The 20,612-nt window shown below is 47.7% G+C and overlaps 2 protein-coding genes across 12 annotated transcripts in view; one reads left to right on the forward strand and one right to left on the reverse strand.

The window, feature by feature from the left end:
- Tom1l2 (target of myb1 like 2 membrane trafficking protein) overlaps window positions 1–7,933 on the reverse strand; it is a 128,160-nt gene extending 120,227 nt beyond the window's left edge. For all 3 annotated transcript variants that reach the window (XM_028856505.2, XM_028856503.2, XM_028856500.2), the window contains exon 1: window positions 7,786–7,933. In XM_028856505.2, coding sequence (XP_028712338.1) covers window positions 7,786–7,837 — 52 coding nt within the window. In that variant the 5' untranslated portion in view covers window positions 7,838–7,933. The remainder of the gene's footprint in view (window positions 1–7,785) is intronic.
- Window positions 6,772–20,612, forward strand: part of Drc3 (dynein regulatory complex subunit 3) — a 44,229-nt gene continuing 30,388 nt past the window's right edge. Inside the window, exons 1-4 of one of the 9 annotated variants that reach the window (XM_028856499.2) lie at window positions 6,772–7,465; window positions 9,204–9,315; window positions 13,263–13,460; window positions 19,221–19,337. In XM_028856499.2, the coding sequence (XP_028712332.1) occupies window positions 13,301–13,460; window positions 19,221–19,337 (277 nt within the window). In that variant the 5' untranslated portion in view covers window positions 6,772–7,465; window positions 9,204–9,315; window positions 13,263–13,300. The other 8 variants (XM_028856497.2, XM_037201607.1, XM_037201605.1 and 5 more) reach the window with 8 other exon arrangements.

Genomic DNA, 20,612 nt, shown 5'->3' on the forward strand with positions numbered 1-20,612 from the left:
TCCACCTGAGTACTGTGGCATCCACACAACCACACTCATACACACATACATAAGATAAATAAATAAATAAAAAGATTAAACCAAGCTGGGGTGGGGGGCTAGAGAGAAGGCTCAGCAGCTAAGATCGTTGACTACGTTTCCAGAGAACCTGGGTTTGGTTCCCAGCACCCACATGGCAGCTCACAACCATCTGCAACTCCAGTTTCAGGAGATCTGATGACTCCTTCTGGCCTCCCTGGACATTACATACACATGGTGCCCAGACATATGCAGACAACACACACACACACACACACACACACACACACACACACACACACACACACACACACACTCACACACTTACACACAAAATATTAAAATTTAAAAAGGAAAAAGAAAGCTGGCCCAGCCCCCAAGACTTGAATGTTATTATATCCTTCCAAACTACTGGGTCAGTCAAAAAACTCTGGCTGACTCATCTGCCAGGCCAAGAGTAACATCACTCATGTGACACTCCTCAAAGCACCCTGTTTACCCCTCCCTCTCGCTGACATCCCACATCTTGTACATAACTAAGAACAGAAAGATAATACAGGAACATGCTGAGAGGTTAGAGGATGTTGCTTTCCAAGTAATGAAAAAAGACAAGAATAAGAAAAATCTCAAGGAATTTGTAAGAAAGTTTTTGATGGGGCTGGAGAGATGGCTCAGAGGTTAAGAGCATTGACTGCTCTTCCAGAGGTCTGAGCTCAATTCCCAGCAACCACATGGGTCACAACCACCTGTAATGAGATCTTACCTCTTCTGCTCAGGCATACATGAAAAAAAACATAATAAATAAATAAATCTTTAAAAAAAAAAAAAGAAAAGAAAGTTTTGATGGAAACTTTATTCTCCTTTGCATTTTTCTGTTTCCTATTTTCTCTGTGGTTGTCACTGACTTTTGTTTTTAGAGCACAGTTAGTTATATGAGGATCTGAACTTTCCCAAATGGTGCCCTCGGTGGTGGCACTCCTAGAGGCCCTGCTTACATGTGTTAAACAGCAGAAGAGAAAGAGAAGCCGACCCCTCATGTCCTTCCAGTCTGGTGTTCTATAACCTGTCCAGACAATGAAGGGTCAATGTTCTCAGAACCTCAGGCCTTGTCCCAGTACTCCAGTGACCTGCGCTTTTCATTTCTGATGGCAGATCATAGGGCATGTCCCTGACCTTGGAGAGAGTGTCACTGTCTGCAGCTAATTTCCTAGTGGGACCCACCTTTTCATTCTGCTTTGATGCTGAGAGAGGAGAATGATCTTTCTGTAACTGCCCAGAGCAGCCCAGTGCAATTCCCAGAGGCAGAGTGCTGGGTTTAGACTCCAACTCCCTCACTATTAGCCATGGGACCCTAAGTAGGCTAACACATCTTTGTGCTGCCTTGATGGTTCCCATCTGCAAATCAGAGATAAAAACAGTATCTCTTTACGCCACTACTGTGAAGATTAAATGATTGTAAGATGCAAGGAGCCATTATGGCCTCTGGCACATAGGAATTTAATATTGAACTTAAAAAAAAAAACCTTTAGCTACTCTTCTTAATATTCCTCCTCTTCTCTATTCTCTTACTTCACTAACTTGTCCCATCTTATCCAATCATTTTCTGTCTTATATGATCTAGATACCTGTCCAAGTTCTTTGTTGACTGACCATCCTGGTAAATGCTTAGCTATGCACATACAGGTGGGCAATATAAAGCCATTGAATGCCTAAATAAATAAACTCGAAATAATCAGCCTTTAGAGATAGTCCCTAAAAGTCCCTATTTTTTTGTTTTTGTTTTTGTTTTGTTTTGTTTTCAAGACAGGGTTTCTCTGTGTAGCTTTGCGCCTTTCCTGGATCTTACTCTGTAGACCAGGCTGGCCTCGAACTCACAAAGATCCACCTGGCTCTGCCTCCCGAGTGCTGGGATTAAAGGCGTGCGCCACCACCGCCCCGGTGAGATAGTCCCCAAAAGTCCCTATTTAGTGTTTGAAGAAAGATAAAGAAAAGATGAAAAGAAGCCAACTATTCCATCTCCAGCAATGGTTCTCAAAGTGTACCAGCAAGAGCAGCAGCATGGACTAGGGAGCTGATTCGAAATACAAAGTTCCAGACCTTGCCTCAGAAACTCTATGAGTGAGGCACAGCATTCCAGCTTAGCAGGCCTTCCGGGTTCTGATGCTGATGAATTATGCATTCTGAGTCCAAGAAGTGCCCAGTGAGCACTGGCCAGGACAGAATTCCATGCTTCACTCTGCCACTGGCCTGCACGTCTCTTCTTTTCCCAGAGTCTGGGTTTCTTTAAGTGAAACAGAAATGATTAGATTCACATAATTCAATGTTCTGGGGATTCAGTGATATTCTGTGCAGAGCCTGCATATTGTTGGTGCTTAGTGAGACAGTGTAAGTTTCTTTCAGTCTCCTCCTATGTCTCTTACACAGTTGCAAAGACTAAAGAAAATGATAAAGCCAGAGGCTTTGCACAATTGACAACTGTTACAACACTCAGCAGGACAACTGATTATTCTTGGTATAAAGAGCCAGGCTAGAGTTCATCATCTCCCATTCACAGGACACTGGGAAGTACTTCATGTCCAACACCACCTAGTCTCCAAACACAAACGCTGTGACTGATTATCTGCCTTCTGTCTGTTGCTGAAGTACTTCAAAGAAAAGAGATAATCTTTGAATTGAATACCTTAAAACATTTCTAGCCAATACAAGGAAAACGGCAGGCATCTGCAGGACACCATGGACCTGACTTGGGGAATTCCTGATATACGGCATTCAACTTCATCCAACTCTGAGTAGTAGGTTGAGATCGAACAGTCATATCTTGAATTTGTTTAATTTTTTTCCCACACTTCTTAGCTCCAAACTACACATTCTACTAATGAGCAACTTCCAGAACAAAGGACGGGATCCATACATGAAATGTACAAATAGTTATGTCAGACTGTGTTCTTGGCTGCCAGCACCACACAGGCAGCCTAAGTATTGAACCAAACAGCACCACATCAGAAGTCTACAAGTTTCTCCACCAGCTACTCCAGCCCAGGACATGTCTAGTGATGATGTTTTCTCTCCATGGGCTCCTGGATAGTAGCTTTTAAAAATATGCATACCCACCTGCCTAGCATTCATAAGGCCCTGGGTCCAAGCATAACCCCACAAACACCTGTATTCCCAAGGCCTGGGATCTTACAGGTACTCAGAAATGACTAAGATACTTAGGCATGAGGCATGTGCAGCTAATGAGGACTTTATGGGTGGGGAAATGAAGTCTAGAAACTAAAAGTTGAAGCCAATTAAAGTCGCACTTAGCACTTGCTTCAAATCTTAGCACAGAAAAAAAAAAGTCATCTTTGACATTGCCCAACCACAGGAGAGCTTCATCTTGTCACTCAACCACATTCCCCACAGCCACCTCTCCCCACTGAGTCTAGTGGTCAGATAAGCCCATGTCCTCTCCCCTTCCCCTGCTCATTCAGTTGTCCCCAGGTCTCACCTACCCTTCTCTTGCCCTAAAGAGTCCCTCAGACTCAGAGGACACACTCACTCCTGTCCTCCACCATCTTTTGACATCCTCTAAACTACAGCTCATCAGCAGTTCAGGCAGCTCCCAAAGTCCTAAAACCCCAAAACCAGAGATCCTGGCTCTCTCACCGACCAGCTAAACAGTCACTTCACTCCTCTGAGCCTCAATTTCCACATCTCTAAAATGGGAACAACAACTTAGGACAAAACAGCTGGAAGGAAAAAATGGTCCTTGTAGAATCGCTTTTAGCAAGGCGGGCGGTGGTGGGACGCTTTAATAATTAGCAAAATTCTTAGTCGAAAAAAAAAAAAAAAAAAAAAAAAAAAAAAAAAAAAAAAAAAGAATCGCTTTTAGCTACTGTTAAACGTTTGTTTTTATTTTATGTGCATGTGTGTGTACCACAATAATGCAGGAGCCCACAGAGATCAGAACTGAGTGTTGGTTCCCCTGGAATTAAAGTTACAGGCAATGTGAGCCACCATGTGGGTACTGGCATCCCATCCTGGGTCCTCTGAAAGAACAATAGATGCCCTTAACCTCTGAGCCATCTCTCCAGGCCCACAGCTGCTGTTATATTTTTTTTAGAGATTTATCTATTTATTAATTGTATGTGTATGGGTGTCTTGCTTACACATGTCTGTGTGTCACGTGCATACTTGGTGTCCACGGTGTTAAAAGAGTCTCAGAATTCTTGAGAGTGGAGTTACAGAGTTGTGAGCTGCCATGTGAGTGCCAGGAATCAAATCTGGGTCCTCTGGAAGAGCAGCCAGTGCTTTTAATTGCTGAACCATCTCTCCAGTCTTAAAGGGTTAGCCTGTGGTTGCTATTTTTGCATATCGTCTCCTCATCCCTAGAACATACTCTGTTGCTGCTGATGGTGTCTTGAGATAGGGTCTCATGTAGCCCACAACAGCCTCAAACTCTCTATGTAGATGAAGCTGGCCTTGAACTCCTGATCCTCCTGGCTCCACCTCCTCCTGGGATTACTAGCATGTACCACCATTCCCAGCATATGTACATACTTAAAAAAAATCACAGTACCCAAAATCATGTTTACTCTTTGCCACAATAGTACAGAATATCCATTAAAATTTCAATCTGTCGGCCGGGCGGTGGTGGCGCACGCCTTTAATCCCAGCACTCGGGAGGCAGAGGCAGGCGGATCTCTGTGAGTTCGAGGCCAGCCTGGGCTACCAAGTGAGTTCCAGGAAAGGCGCAAAGCTACACAGAGAAACCCTGTCTCCAAAAACCAAAAAAAAAAAAAAAATTTCAATCTGTCAATTTATCATTTTTCCAAGCAAAATGACTAAGGCCTAGCTACTGACTATTGGCTGCCTAGCAACAGGGACCCTTCATGATCAAATTTATTTTTCTAAAGATCTATTTATTTATTGTGTGTATGTGTGTGTTTGCCTGTATGTATGTATATGTGCCACGTGCCTGCCACAGAGGCCAAAAAAGTGTGTCAGTTCCCCAGAACTCCAGTTAGAGATGGTCATGAACTGTGGCCCCTGGAACTGAATGTGTTGTCTTCTGTGAGAGCAACACTGATCTTAATAAGAACCATCAACCCAGCTCCTCAAGTGTCTTTTACAAGCAATAGCGGACCTAAGGCCTGGGAGGGTATATTCCTTCACAGGTCATAAACCAGTCACATCACATGGCCTCCTCTGACAGAAAACACAACCCTGACTTAATTATTCTGTTGTGAACAGAAAGATGGCCCAATTCACTGAGTCTACAACGTTCCAGATAAGATACCAATTGCTGGTAGACATCATCCTCTTCAAACGGCAGCACTCTAAACACAAGTCTCTCCCCACCCTTCCCTCCTTTTCACTCAGCTGACAGTCACTCTCGGGCTCAGAAGGCTTACACAATCTTCTGACGTTCTACAGCCAAGGTCATTCAACTCAGGTCACATCTAACACATTTACTTATTTACGGCTGCTCAACTACCCCTCTATCCCTTACTTATCCTTTTGACATGCTGCCCTTTGTACCTGCCAGCTTCCCTCCCCTAACCCTCCAAAACCCTCGAGTTCACTGGCTTGAACTCAACACCAACTGGACTGAGAAGCGAGTTTGGACTGAAGCGACAGAACACTTGAAGACAGGGGCAAAACAGGATCCCAGCACCCTCATCAGCCAGGTCACAAATGCCTGTAACTTTGCTCTAAGGGATCCAATGCCTTCCTCACAGGCACCCACATACACACACAGGTATGGATACGCTCACACAGACACATGCACACACATACATAAATAAAAGAAAATCTTGTTGAAAAGAGAGGGGGGTCTGGAGAGATGACTCAGTGTGGCTAAGAGCAGGTGATGCTCCTCCAGGGGACCCAGGTTTTATTACCAGCTCTCCCACGGAAGCTCACAGCTATCTGTAACTCCAGTTCCAAGAGATCCCACACCCCGTCCTGGCCTCTGTGGGCACAAGGCACACAAGTGGTGAATAGACATACATGAAGGCAAAACAAGCACATAAAATTGAAAAAAAAATAGAAAGAGAGATACTCGAGTGAGCATCAGAGAACGGAGTGTTATAGAAGTGGGAAAGACTTTCAGGTCCCACTACCCATGATTATTTATAAAAGACACTGTCCCAAAAAGGAACAAAATGCCCCTAAAATGCCAGCTAACCAACAGAAGGAGCCTCGGTAAGTTCATGGGCCTCTCTAAAGACTGAAAAGTAGGCTATAAACTCATATGCAAAGCAAAAAAAAAAAAAGCAAATCTCTATTGCCTGAACTAGTCAGACTCATAAGGATAGTACAGATCCCTGTTCATACAAGACACTTCCAACCAACCTGCTAATATTTAATTTTTAAACATTTTTTGTGTGAGTGTTTTGTCTGTCTGTATGTCTGTGCACTATTTACATGCCATGTATATAAAAGAGGCCAGCAGAGGGCAACAAATCCCCTGGAACTGAAGTTACAGCCTGTGCGAGCCTCTATACAGGTGCTGGGAATTGAACCTGGATCAACAGGCAGCGCTCTTATCCGGTGAGCCAGCACTCCGGCCCCAAAACATCGTTTTGAAAGACACTAGTCAGCATTTTTGACTGATCCCATGGCATAAGTTCCAGCCTTGAGTGAAAAGCCAAATTGCTTGTTTATTATTTATTACTTGCAATGCTGGGGATCAAATCTAGGATTTTGTGTGTGCTTAGCTAGCTCTACCACTGAACTATCCCCCCCCCCCCCCCCCGCCCCGTCTGCAAGTGGCTTTTCCAGTGAGGAAACGTCACAGTGGCCACTTTGCCTCTGCTTTTCTTCATGTGGCATGCTGCCCATCTCTGGCTCCTTATAATATTGACGGGTGATCTGAGTACTATACTACCAGCAAGACTTCAGTCTTGCCAATTTAACATGATGGGAGAACAAGGGTCAATATAAGGAGACACTGAATATCGGTGTAAAGTTCATAATAAGTAAAGTTAAAAACTTGAGAACTTGGAAAGTCCCACCACGTTTTATCCCCAAACACCTCTTGTGACAGACAAGAAAACGAGGTCAAGAGGAGAGTCCCTGGCAAAGTCACCACTGGAGCCCAAGTTTCCGGGTTCCAGTGGAGAGCTTATCAACAAGCAGCATGGCTGGCCTCCCTTCTTTCCTAGGAGGCTCTGCAGCCACGCCATCCCCTTGCCAAGACAGTCACCTTCCCGGAACGCCTCCCCCATTCCAGTCCCTCCTACAGCCTGGCTGAGTTGCAGCTCAAATTAGAAGTCATGCAGCATGGGACATTTTCTGGGAGGGTGCCCAGCCTCAGAGTCATTGGTACCAATGAGTAGGGACGAGGATGGAAGAAAGAAGTGACGTTCCACAAAGGCTCTGGGAGAAAGAGGCCCTGGGAGCAGATGCAGCGAGATGCCTGGACAAGACTGCTCGCAGTGACATCTCCCAACACGCAAGGGTAAGCAGACCAGCATGGGCACTACTTCTAGGGAGAGACTTGAATGGCTGGGCCCTGATGGGTAGGGATGCAGGCGGCCTCTCAGAGTCCAAGTTGCACCTCCGGGGAGCCTCCTGGCAGGGTGAGGTGGCACCAGCGTCAGGCAGAGGCCCCGTGACAAGGATGCCCGGTCCACCTTTGAGATGACACCGCTTATTGGCAGAGGCCCAACCCGCACGTGAAGTGATCGCTGTGTCGGGGAAGGGGGGAGGCCCTGGACCTCACCAGCCCGGCCAGCCGTCCTGTGGCTCACTCGACGCCTGCCCCACGCGCGGCCTTACCAAGACACTGCCCTACAGGGGTGCTGAACGGATTCCCCAGCAGGAACTCCATCTCTGCAGGCCTCGTTCCGGCCCGGATGCCTGTGTGCCGCGGGTCTCCGCTGCCCGCGCCGCGCTCTGCCCTGACTGACACTTGCCCCCGCCCCACCCTCGGGAACGCTGAGCGCCGGCCTGACCTCGCCCTCGGGGTGCATCTCTATTGGGCAGCGTCTGCCCAGCCCGCCTCCGATTGGACGGCACGCCACTCTCGGTGAAGTCCCACCCACCCCGCAGCGTCCGATTGGGCAGGAAGCAAGCTAAGTCACTGGGGTCCCCGTCAGCCGTAGCGGCACAACCGCCCCCTGGACCCGCCTCCAAGCGGGGTGGCCGTTCATTTTGATTCATTAGCCTGTTGGTCCGTCTAGAGAATCCTTACTATGATTGGGTAAAAGGCGCGTCAATCTTCCAAATAAAGAAAGCTTAACTAGAAGTTGTCGCGCATTGACGGTGCTGATTGGAGAGACGTTTGTTTTCTTCAAGGCTGGTTCACCGCCCAGAAATATGGTCACGTGACACCTCAACTTTCACCCAGGATATCTATTGCCTGACTTCCCCTTAGCAACAGAGTGGCGGTGCTTGGTTACCCAGCAACCAAGCGACGCGTCCACTTCAAGGAGAGGCCTTAGGAAGGTAAGAAGCAAGCAGAGTCTAGGCTCCAAAACGACTCCAAGAGCAGAGGTTGCGTGATTCAAGTCTGTCTTGTAACTCTTCTGTGAGGACTCCGACCTGGCCTTTCTCATTTGTAAGATGGGCACACATGCCATTTTACTGAGACTTATTAGGCCTTTGGAGAAGAAAATTACGTATAGATACTAAAGCCCGCAAAAGCTAGTAGGAAGAGCGTCTATCTGCCGGTTTCCTGGCCTGATCAGTTTCGTAGAAAGACGGGTACCCCATTCTCTTGATCATCAATAAGTTACTTCGTTTGGTGCTGTATGAAGTGCTTGGGATGAGAATACAGATACTAGGGTTCCATATCAGTCGCTGTCAGTATTTCACTGTATGACCTTTTCCCCCCAAAGCCTCAGTTTTCCCATCTGGGAAGTGAGGGCACTAAGACACCTTTCTGTTTTGTTTTGATTTTCGAGACAGGGTTTCTCAGTGTAGCCTTGTCTGCCCTGGAACTCACCAGGAAGGCCTCGAACTCACAGAGATCCTCCTGCCTCTGTCTCCGAGTGCTGGGATTAAAGGCGTGCGCCACCACCGCCCGGCCTAAGGCACCCTTCTTAATAGCTGCCAGAGCAGACATGTAATTAAATAAGTTGTGTGCACTGAGAGTATGACAAGCCGTCAGCAGTTGCTTTTATTCTCATTATTTTATGGACAATAGGATATATATGGTGTTGCAGGTCCAACTGATCCAGGTTGTTGTTTCTCAGGAAAACTTGGACTTTCTCCCAGTGAAGAGCCTACCTGGTTGATTTGTAAGTAAAGCTTTCTGCTGCTTCTCCACATCCTACCTCTGGTCTTCACCAAAGACACTATCATCAGGCAAGTCAACCAGGCCCCCATTTCGATAAATTATTGATAATCCCCATACGGGAGGATTCTTTGGGCCTTGTTTTAGGAAAAAACTGTTAGAAACATGAGCTGTGATAATGTTGTTCCTAGTATGCTGGTTACAATAGAGTCATGATTAGGAAAATGGGTTCTGGTATATACAAGCAGTCTTTTGGGAAATCTGCATTTTGGTCAACCTAGGAAAGCCTTGATGTTACAAAGATCCCTACTGTGTGTTTTCATAGTTCTGCACGTACACTAACTTGTCATTGTTTGTAAGTAAATATTGGGTTGAGTTATCTAATTCAAGTTGGAAACTGAAGACCTCTCTGAGTTATTCATAACTGTTGCTGTCAACCCCAGAAATCAGGCCATACCCCTTTAGTATCCTTTCTCAAGGTTGGTTATAGAGAGCTACTGGGATCTTGTAGCTCTCATGAAGTTCTCTCTCCCCACGTACAGTTGTGCACAAGCCCATCTCCCAACATCTGGGCCCAGACAAACTTGAATTGCAACTTTACTCTCTTGTCTAGGTCTTCCACCATGCAAGGGTCAAATAGACTAGGTCAGGCCAGGTTCCATGATGTGGAACTAAAAAGACTACCACTCCCCACCCCCCACCCCCCAAATAAACTGTATGAGTCAGAAACGTCCTTTGTTCTCTGGATCTGAGGGAGCTAAGGGAACTGGAAAGTCTGTCTTTTCCTTCAGGGCTCCTCATGGCTGCCTAGACCATGAGGTCATCTCCTCTAGCGCTCTCCCACTTCAGGGATCCTTAGAGCTCTTTGTGGCCATGAACCTTGAACTCTCATAGCAAAGTTCTTCTGAAGGGCAATTTATTTCAGCTTCTTTTTCTATTAAACTTTTCCTCCACCCCACTTTCTAACACTATTATTGGACCAATCAATCACTTAGCTTGGGTGTAACCTTCCAAACTAGATTCTGTTTCAAGCTGGGGATGATTAGTCCTACATATAAACTGAGTTCCTAGAGATGTCCCAGACTCTCATACACTCCTTTCTTCCTCCCTCCCTTCTTCCATGCTGGCTTTCTTTCTTTTGTCCCTGCATTGTCCTGGAAGCCCTGGTCCCTCCACCCAAACCCTACCCACTCAGAGAGTCTCAGAACAAAGGAAAGATGCCAAAAACCCCCAGTTCCTGCATCCTTGGTGGCTACTGTAGCTTCCTCCCCTCAAGTTGCCAGCCGCTCCAATCCCCGCTGAACTGCTCAGCTTGTGGCCATACTTGGGCACAAACCTACCTTATGGTGGAAGCATCATCACCCCTCGCATACAGTCTATATCACTTTCCTGCCCTGGCTTGGGTGCTCGACTTCTCTGTCCTCCATCTCTGGAACCAGAGACCCTGCCCAGGAGGAGAAGCTTTGCTCAATATAACCTGTTGTTACCCTTTTTCAGGTCAGCTTGATCTGGTTTACTACATCGGCAGAGAAACTATTGGGGGAAGCAGGAAACCTATTAATAACGAGATTTTTAAAAATAAAATCTAATCCATCTCTGCGTTATAAGCCCTAGGAGCTTCCCAGCCACCATAGGATAGAAATGCAGTTCCAGCCCTGCATCACTTCTGCTTTCTTGCTTGGGGTCCTCATCTTGCAGTTCCCTCTTCCTGCTTTCTTTTCTATTTGTCCTTCAAATTGTGTCTTCCCTGGCCAGGCTAACCTTCCCTACTGAGTGCTTTCATCCCTACTAACTTGTTGTTTGTAAGTATATATTGGCATGATTATTTAATTCATGTCTGAAACAGACCTGTCTGAGTTGTTCATGACTTGTAGTAGTTATTCAGGATGGGTGTGGAGACTGAACAAGATCTTACAGAAATGCAGGGGGAAGGAATTATCAGCCCAACAGGAACAAGACCAAGGTTTGAGCTGGTGGAGTTATTTTTCAAAAGATACACAGTCAGAATCACAGTTCTGCCCTGGGTGTGAACATTTAGCATAGATTAACACCAATCCTACACTGCATAGAACCTGCTGGACTTGACTGAAAGCTAGCTCGACCTGTCACAGTTAATGGGCTTTGATGAAATGGAGGTCAAAGTTTTGACACCAGATTGAGTCATTTCCCAAAGTACAACACCTTTTTGTTGCTTTTTTTAAGCTCTAAATACTTTTCAGATAACATCTCACAAATGAAACACATTAAAAATTCCCCAGAAGTAAACTTTGAGGTTGGTGGTAAATTATGAGAAACTTTAAGGAAAATTGTTTAGGAAGAATAGGAAGCTGATGAGCACAAGAATTGCCCTGGGAGTTTGAATCAGTCAGTCACCCTGAGGAGGAGGAGTCAGCTGGAGAGAGCAGGAAGACAAGGCTGAAGGATGGGGGGCACAGATGGAGAAAAAGCAGGGACCATGGGAGATACCCAGATCAAAGAAACTGTCGCATCCAGGTAGAGCTTGGTGAGCCAGTGAGCTCACTGCAGTTACTACAGGATGATGAGGGACTCAAAGGCAGCTGCGTCGCTAAAAAGCCAATCCCAGCATGGGTGACAAATCATGGCAGTTGTGTCCTGGAGCTCTAAGCCTAACTTACAAGCCCCTCTATCAAAGACTGCTTTTTCTTCCTCAGAAATTATATATAAACTCTGTTGTTGTTGTTGTTGTTGCTGTTTGTTTGTTTTGGATGTTTTGTTTTGTTTTTGAGACAGGGTCTTTTAAATAGCCTTGGCTGGTCCTGGAACTCACTAGGTAGACTAAGGCTGGCCTCAGACTTAGAGATCCTCCTGCCTAAAGCATGTGCCTCCATGCATGGCCTTATATCAACTCTTAAGTAGCCTCCTAGTATTGTAACTTGGTGAGCTTCCTGAGCCTTATGAGTCACTCTCCCTCCAGGAAGGAATGTTTTAATTCAGAGGAAATGGCTACATGACATTGGGTAGGTGAGTGGAAGGGCAGGGCACTCACACACGAGTTAGTGACATCGGAATCTTTGACCAGGGATAGTGGAAGAACAGAAAGTGAATACTTATATATGCTGCATTCAAATGGATGGTAACAGAGCAAAGAGGGAGGCCATCTTAGAAGGAAGACAGATTGTCAGGGTTCCTGGCCCTGGGGAGTAGAAAGCAGAGGGAAGCCCACCTGGAATGGAGATGGGGAGGACCAGAGGTTCAGGGAGACCTGTGACCAAAGGCACGAGGTAAGAAGGGAGGTGAGAAGCAAGTGGGAGCAGAGGGGAGGATGGACTCCCAGAGTGTTGCGAAGGCCGAATTCCAGTGGACTGCCAGGAGCATGTGGCCCCACCTTTCTGGGGTTGGAAATGATCAGAGTGAGGTCTGAGCAGCTGCCCTCCAGGGCTGTGATGCTACCCAGCAGAGCATAAGCAATCAAGTACAATTAACCCAATATACAGACCCTGCCTTTACCACAGTGCCTCAGCAGATCCCTTTGGGCCATTAGCAACCCGATTTAGCTTAAGCAACAGAGAAAATAATGTGAGAACTCCAAAACTGCATAAAGAGACACTAACATGTACACAGCCTGGACTTAGGGAAGCAGCAAGTGAATACCTGCTCTGTGTTGTGTGTGTGTGTGTGTGTGTGTGTGTGTGTGTGTGTGTGTGTGTTCTTGCTCTCTACCTCTCTACCCATGTGCCTGGCGAGTGCTAGTTACATAGTTCCTCCCTATGTGAGCACCCAGCTCATAAGGTCACTCTCATTCTGAGATGCCAAGGTTCCCATTTCTCAAGGGAGAACATGAATGGCCACCTTGGGTCAATGGCTCCTCCATGCATGACTGTCTGCCTGGGGATGAGGTACTCCCAGGAGGGCCACTGCTGGGAAGGCTTAGGGCAGCCTTCCAGCAATGCATTTGCCCCAAGGTACAGAAGCACAGGATGGGAGTGGGCAGCCTGTGGCCTCCTGACAGACCAGGACACCATGACAGACACAGCCCAATTCTGTTCTCAAACCAAAGGAACAGTCTGTGAAGAGGAACGCAATTTCTCAGGAAGGATGAGCCGGTCATATGACTCGATGGATCCGAAAGTGATGGACGACGACATGCTCAAGGCAGCTGTTGGGGAACAAGGCCCCCAGGAGGAGGCTGGGCAGCTAGCCAAACAGGAGGGCATCCTCTTCAAAGACGTCCTGTCCCTGCAGCTGGACTTCCAAAGTACGTATCCTGGGTGCCAGGAGTGTGGCCTGGGTGTAGCAGGGCCTCCCTGACTATCTCTGCCCTATTTCAAACCCCCAAATTTCATAGTCAGGGGTCATTGCATAGGGGTGTTAGAGCCCACCAGCACAGGAATGGGAGGGGCACGTGCTGCATCAACCCCATCCAGTAGCTCCATAATTTGTCCACAATACTCCTGATTCTGAACAAGAACAGAAAAAAACCTTCAATCTCAGCACTCGGGAGGCAGAGCCAGGCGGATCTCTGTGAGTTCGAGGCCAGCCTGGGCTACAGAATGAGTTCTAGGAAAGGTGCCAAAGCTACACAGAGAAACCCTATCTCGAAAACAAACAAACAAAAAGAACAGAACAGAAAAAAATGGGAAAAAAAAGATAAGATTGCCCTGCTCCAAATCTAAGTGAGCCCCAGAGACCATGCTTTTTCCACCATCTGACTCTACACTGACTTGGAATGGAATCTTTCATATGGAATGAAGTCCTTGGAATGGAGGGATCCCTGGCGGACAGAACCAAGGAGACACCCCCATTGCTGGTGCCAGGGTAGGAGTGCAGGGAGAAAGAGGTGGAGCCAGCACTGGTGGGAGTGCTTCTGGGGTAGGGTGTCCAAAGAGGAAGGGCATAGAGAGCCCTGAAGCAGGGAGGCACCCTGGGAGGGACAGGGCAGCCCAGTGGAAGATATAGCTCAGGACAGGCCGAGACTTAGTGTCTCAGCATCCCCAACTGCGAAACGGGAGCAGCTCCTTGTCCTATGTTCTGACTGGGAAGATAAGTTCAACAACATGTGCCTGGGTCATGCTGGAAGGCCAGTGAGTGTGACCCAATGAGCCAGGACAGAAGGACTGAGGGAGGAGAGAGCTTCGGTTGGTACGTATCTCAGTACCCAGGGTGCAGAGGCAGTAAGACCTCCAGTTCAAAGCCAGGCTGGGCTACATAGTGAGACCCTATCTCAGAAATATAAGGACTGAGTAGGGGAGGGCTGGCATAGTGGTGAGGAGCACTGGCTGCTCTTCCAGAGGATCCAGGTTCAATTCCCAGCACTCACATGGCAGCTCACGCCGGTCTGTAACTCTAGTCCCAGGGATCTAATGCCCTCTTCTGGCCTCCACGGGCATTGTATACATGTGGTACACGCACACATATATGTACAGGCCAAACACCCATGCATATCAAGTAAAAGTAAAGGAACATATATATGAACTGAGAAAATGGATCAGTAGTAGAGGGCTTACGATGCATGAGACTTAATCCCAACATTGCCAAAACGAGGAGCAGGAGAAAGAAGGAGGTGGACAAGGATCCCGAGCCCTCTGTGTTCTGAGTAGGTAAGGTCTCGGAAAGTGGCCTGATGTCTGAGGCCCCAGCTGTCTAGGCATCTGGTCAACAGCAAAGATGCAGAATCCCATGCCAAACACTGGGGATAGCCATGAGCAAGCAGACCTGGCCTTGTGTAAGTCCAAAGCGCCCCGCCCCTCGGGTGTGGCCTCCAGGGATGATCCAGCGCTTCTTACACCTTCCCTGGCAGGAGGGATGAATGGGGAGCGGCCACTTCCTTCCTACCTCCCCCACCTAATGGGCATTCCGCCAGCACTGAGCAAGCGCCCAAGAGATGCCAGACGCTGTTCCAGGCGTTCCGATTCAGCACAGTCCAAAAGACAAGACCTACGTATGGGTTGTGTGAGGAGACAATGAGACAAGGAAATTAAAACGTTACAGGCAGTGTGTGCTGTCGGGGAGACAAGGCAAAGGAAGGAGAAAAGGGACGTGGGGGTTGGGCACAGAGCCTTGCCAAGGTTAGACCCGAACAAACACTTAAAGGAGATGAGGAAGGGAACCATATGGAGATCTACACGGTGGAGGTGATGTGTGTGTGTGTGTGTGTGTGTGTGTGAGAGAGAGAGAGAGAGAGAGAGAGAGAGAGAGAGAGAGAGAGACAGAGAGACAGACAGACAGACAGACAGGGAGCAACCAGTGGAAGGTCAAGAGGTAAGCCAGAGCCAGAGCCAGCCTGAGAAGGCCTGCTGAGGAAGCCAGGGTGTGGACAGGCCAGTGAGAGCGTATCGTCAGCTGGTGCTTGTCTCCGACAATGAAATGTATTTGGCTTTCATAGTGAGTTGTGATTCCCAAGTATCCTGAGTAGAAACAGGATAGGGTGGGACTTGAGTTCTCACAGAATCCTGCTGGCTACCGGCTACCTGCAGGGGCAGGGGAAAACAGGAATCGAGTGATGGCTACTAGTGTGACCGACCCAGAGAACAATGGTGATGGCCTTGCCAAGGTAGTGGTCACAGAGGTGGAGTTGGTGGCTGTGGGAAGGATTAAGTCAGCCTTTGGGAGGGAAGGTCATTTGGAGCTGTCAGAGATATCCTTGTTGGTTGGGATATTTTGAGCTTTCCACATCACCTGTTGTTGCCTAAGGGAAAGCCAGGTACAGGTGTACCAAAGCCATCTACATAAAGTGGCCCGGCTGGAAGCCATCATAGCAAAGGGTGAGTCAGGCCTAGGTTTTGGCCTTTCAGACAGAGGGCCACAGCAGGTGCCTGGAAGATCCAGAAATAGGAAGTGGCTAAGAGCCTTGGGCTGAACAGCACTACCTCCAGAAACACGTGGAGACAGAGACAAAAGCAGTTCAGGAAATCTGGCAGCAAACAGAGACCTAAACAACAGATTCTTGTGCCACCTGGCCCTGAGGACATGGAGGAAATAGAAAGTACCACTCCAGCCCCAAGGGGAAAGCAATGGATAGATGGGAGTATCCTGCATCCCCAAGACCTGTGAAGGGAGTCAGAGCACCCTCACACACCCAATCTCAGAACCTCACCAACAGGCCCCATCTCTTGGATAAATGTGAGCTCTCGGTAGAAGTTTGTTTTGTACTAGGGATTGAAGCTGGGGCTTTGAGCATACTACCCAGGTGTTCTACCACTTAGCCACAGCATCTCCAGACTTGCACCACCTTTGTGCCTGGTGCCTACAGAGGTCATGAGGTGGTGTTGAATCCCCTAGAACATGAGTTACAAATGGCTATAAACCACATGTCAGGGCTGGGAACCAAACCTGGGTCGTCTGCAAGAGCAAACAAGTGCTCTTAGCCAGTGAGTCATCTCCCCCACCACACCTGCCCCAAGTTCTCTTATTTTCATTTTGAAACAGGCTTTCCCTGAGCTGGCTGGCATCGAACTCGTTAGCCTCCTGGCGATAAGCCTGTGATGCTAGTCCCAGCTGGACCTCACTACATATCCCAGCTAGACTTTTAGTTCTCCTGCCTCAGCCTCTTGATACAGGTGTGCACCCTCATGCCAGGCTCTTTGTAGTCATCTAAAAAACCCTTTCACATCTGTAGTATTTGATTTCTTTAAATGAGTATAGTCTAAGATTAAAGTTTTGGAATAAGGGGGTGTGATGGCTATTATTGGTTGCCAACTCGACAGCCTCTGGAATTAGCTAAAACTCAAATGGCTGGGCACACCTGTGAGAGATTTTTTTCGCAGATCATTTGAAGTGGGAAGATCAAATGTTTGTTTTTTTTTTTTTATTTTTCAAGACTGAGTTTCTCAGTGTAGCAATGGCTGTCCTGGAACTCACTCTGTAGACCAGGCTGGCCTTGAACTCACAGAGATCTGCCTACCTCTGCCTCCTGAGCGCCGGGATAAAAGGCATGCGCCACCACTGCCCAGCAGGAGATCCACTTCTAATCTGGATCTTTGAGGTGGGAAGATCCACCTTTAATCTAGCCACACCTTCTGCTGGCAGCCTATATAAAGGACATGGAAGAAGGAAGCTCGCTCTCTCTGCCTGCTTGCTCTCCCTGGCAAGCCCATTCTTCCATTGGCATTAGAGCCTACTTCTTGAGGATTCCAGCGTGTACTGAAGACCAGCTGAGACATCCAGCCTTGTGGACTCTGAACAACTACTGGATTCTTAGACCTTCTCTTTCTGCAGTGGCTTCTGAGACTGAACTCAGGTCATCAGATCCCACAGCAAGCACTCTGCCTGATTCATCCTTTTGTTGTTGTTGTTGTTGTTCTTTGTCTTTCTTTTCTTTCTCTAATTTTTTTAATTTGAGACAGGGTCTCATTTGTAGCCCTGACTGGAACTGGTTGGGAAGACCAGGCCTCGAACTCACAGAGCTCCACCTGCCTCTGCCTTCTGAGTGAGATATATAGATATAGATATAGATATAGATATAGATATATAGTTATATCTATATATATATGCTAAGAGCCAGTGTTCTATCTCTAGTCCATATACACAAAGTACCCTGAGTGGACATTTGGATATATAAATTTTGTGTATGTATATTGTGTGTGTGTGTAAGTGCATGTGTGTGGGTGCACATGTACGCACATATGTTTAGAGGCGTGTGTGTGTGTGTGTGTGTGTGTGTGTGTGTGTGTGTGTGTGTGTGTGAAGTTCTGTTCCTCTCTGTGACTAATACAGAGGGCTAGAACAATAGCTCAGCAGTCAAGAGCTCTGTCTGTTTTTCTAGAGGACCCGGATTCAATTACTAGCACTCACATGGTGGCTCACAACTGTCTGTAACTCCAGTTCCAAGGGGTCTGACACCCTCTTCTGGCCTCTACAGGTCACTGCACACAGCACACACAAGGTATACATACATACATACATACATACATACATACAGGCAAAACACTTATAAAATAGAAATAAAGGAAGGATTTTCTTCATTTTTGGAATAAGTATAAAAGCAAATATAGTTCTTTAAACTATATTTGCACACAACAGCAGGGCTAAGTGTGGCTTATGGGAAGGCTGAGAGGCACTGAATTTGTTCTGCTGACCTCTAAGTTTCCCATACTCAATATGGATTTATTTATACTTAAGTATGTATTTATACGATTTATTTATACTGTTCAGAATGCTTCTTGCTTCCAGTGACAGAAACCAAACTCTGGCCATATGACATGCCCAGGGAGAAAATGGCTGTACGGCCAGGGCAAGTCCTCGTGACCGCAGGGTCTCGTTGCTGCCCAGCTGTCTGGGCCCTGCCTTCTGTTGTGGGTGACCCTCCCGGCAGCTGCTGTCTCCTGTCCTCACATACCATAGATATTTCTGTGATGTGTTTGGAGACAGGTTTTTTTTTTTTAATTTGCAGGTCTGGCTAGCATGGTGATACATGCCTTTAATCCCAGCACTTGGGAGGTAGAGGCAGGTGGATCTCTGTAAAGGTTGAAGCTAGCCTAGTCTACATAGTGAGCTCCAGGACAGTTAGGATTACAGAGTGAGACCCTGACTCAAGAAAAAAAAAAAAGGAAGAAGAGAAAAAAGGAGAGGAGGAAGAAAGGAAGGAAGGAAATTATAGGTCAAATGGCACAGACGCTAAATATTGCAATAAATGTTACAAAATGACCTTTCAAAGTAAAACCAGTTGAGTGACCCTCCCACCATGCCGGCCCTTGCTTGTAACCTGTGTCCCAAGGTAGACCTGTTTTCTTGGGAGTCCAGCCCAGTCCCTGGGGCAGTGTGAACGAGTCTCCTGCCCTGAGCAGACCCAGCTCACCTCCACACAGATACCTGCTTAGCACCCCAGATCCCATTAGATCTCTTTACCCTTCCCAGTGGCCCTGGGTAACAGTGCTGGTCCTACGCTCACATGCTCCTCCCCAGGGGAACTCTAGCGAAGCAGAGAGGTGTGGAGCCCCATATGAGTACACCTCAGTCTGTCAGGGCACTGGCCCAAAGCCCCAGCCTTCGTCACATCCGGGCACTCTGGTCATTTCAGACATCCTCCGCATCGATAACCTCTGGCAGTTTGAGAACCTGCAGAAGCTGCAGCTGAACAACAACATCATCGAGAGAATCGAGGGCCTGGAAAACCTCGTCAACCTGATCTGGCTGGGTAAGGCCCGGCTCTGTGTCCGCCAAGGACATGTGTCGCCTCCCTGCAGAATAATCGCAGTGACACTAGCCTGCCAGCCTGTTGTTAGCCCAGGTGCAGCAGAAACGCTCTGTCTGTTAGGAGCAAGAAAGTGACAGTCTGGGAAAAGCCTGGGGCTTATGCTGGGCAAAGCATGACAAAGATGTGCTGTCACATACCAGGCAGACTATTCCATCCCACCTGCCAGCCGCTCAGGTTGGTGGGCACAGGGGCAGCCCTGGACTGGCATTTTACAGGTGGACAGCTGGCCATTATAATGAGCACAGTGCATAGCCATGTGCTGATTGTGGCCAGCTCCCATGCTTCATAGGGGTTTGTTTGATCCACGCACCATTCCCATCACTACAATGAATAAACCAAGGTGACAAGTTAAAAGAGGGCCACAAACTCCCTTATCAATCTCTGTGTGATTCTAGAACTTTCGGCTTCACTGCCAAGGTCATTGGGAGCTTGGCCTCATAGCTGCCTCTCCATCTAGTGAGGGGCATCTAAAGAACAAAGACGGCAGGCTGAAAGCTCCTTAGAAACGTCTTACTTAGCTCCCACAATGGTCCTAGGAGACACTTAATGGCTGTTAGTATCCAATTGGATGGAAAGGGGGCTGAAGCTCAGAGAAGCACAGCCAAGCAGCATCAGAGCTGGCCTAACCCCGCTCCTGTCTGCCCCATCCCAAGGCACGTGTCCCTCCATCTTGCCAGGCTTCCCAGGGCCATGAATAGAGCTCTCAGCCTGCAAAGCACTCTCAGCTCTGCTTGTGCTGATGTTGGGAGCCACAGTAACCCCACTCATGGGCTTAAGGGGCCACTGAACAGATGCAGCCTCTGAGGCTCCAAGAGGCTGACTAGCCAGACAGAGTTGTATGCTCCAGGTGGCAGAAGCAGACAGAGATGAGTCTTCTGGCTGTGGGGCCAAAGTCTCCTTCTCAGGCACACTTTGCTGTACCTTAGTACTCATTAGCACTGGTTCCCAGTCTCTGGGATCCATCTGCATGGCTAGGATTCACCTGTCTCTATAGGAAGTGAAATCAGTACCTCAACAGTGGGACAGGTACCCACATCAGCCCAGGTTCTGAGCAATACCTGATACCCAGAAGCCAGCAGGCCAACCTGTCTCTTGGAGTAAAGCCATAGATCCTACAAAGATACATGCTTGACCATTCACCCAGAGGGAGATTTGAATACTAGCCACACTACCCTCCTGACCCAAAGCCTCTACTTCCTGCCTGATCAAAGAGAA

This window comes from Peromyscus leucopus, chromosome 8b (assembly GCF_004664715.2).
Source record: "Peromyscus leucopus breed LL Stock chromosome 8b, UCI_PerLeu_2.1, whole genome shotgun sequence".
NCBI classification, from domain to species: domain Eukaryota; kingdom Metazoa; phylum Chordata; class Mammalia; order Rodentia; family Cricetidae; genus Peromyscus; species Peromyscus leucopus.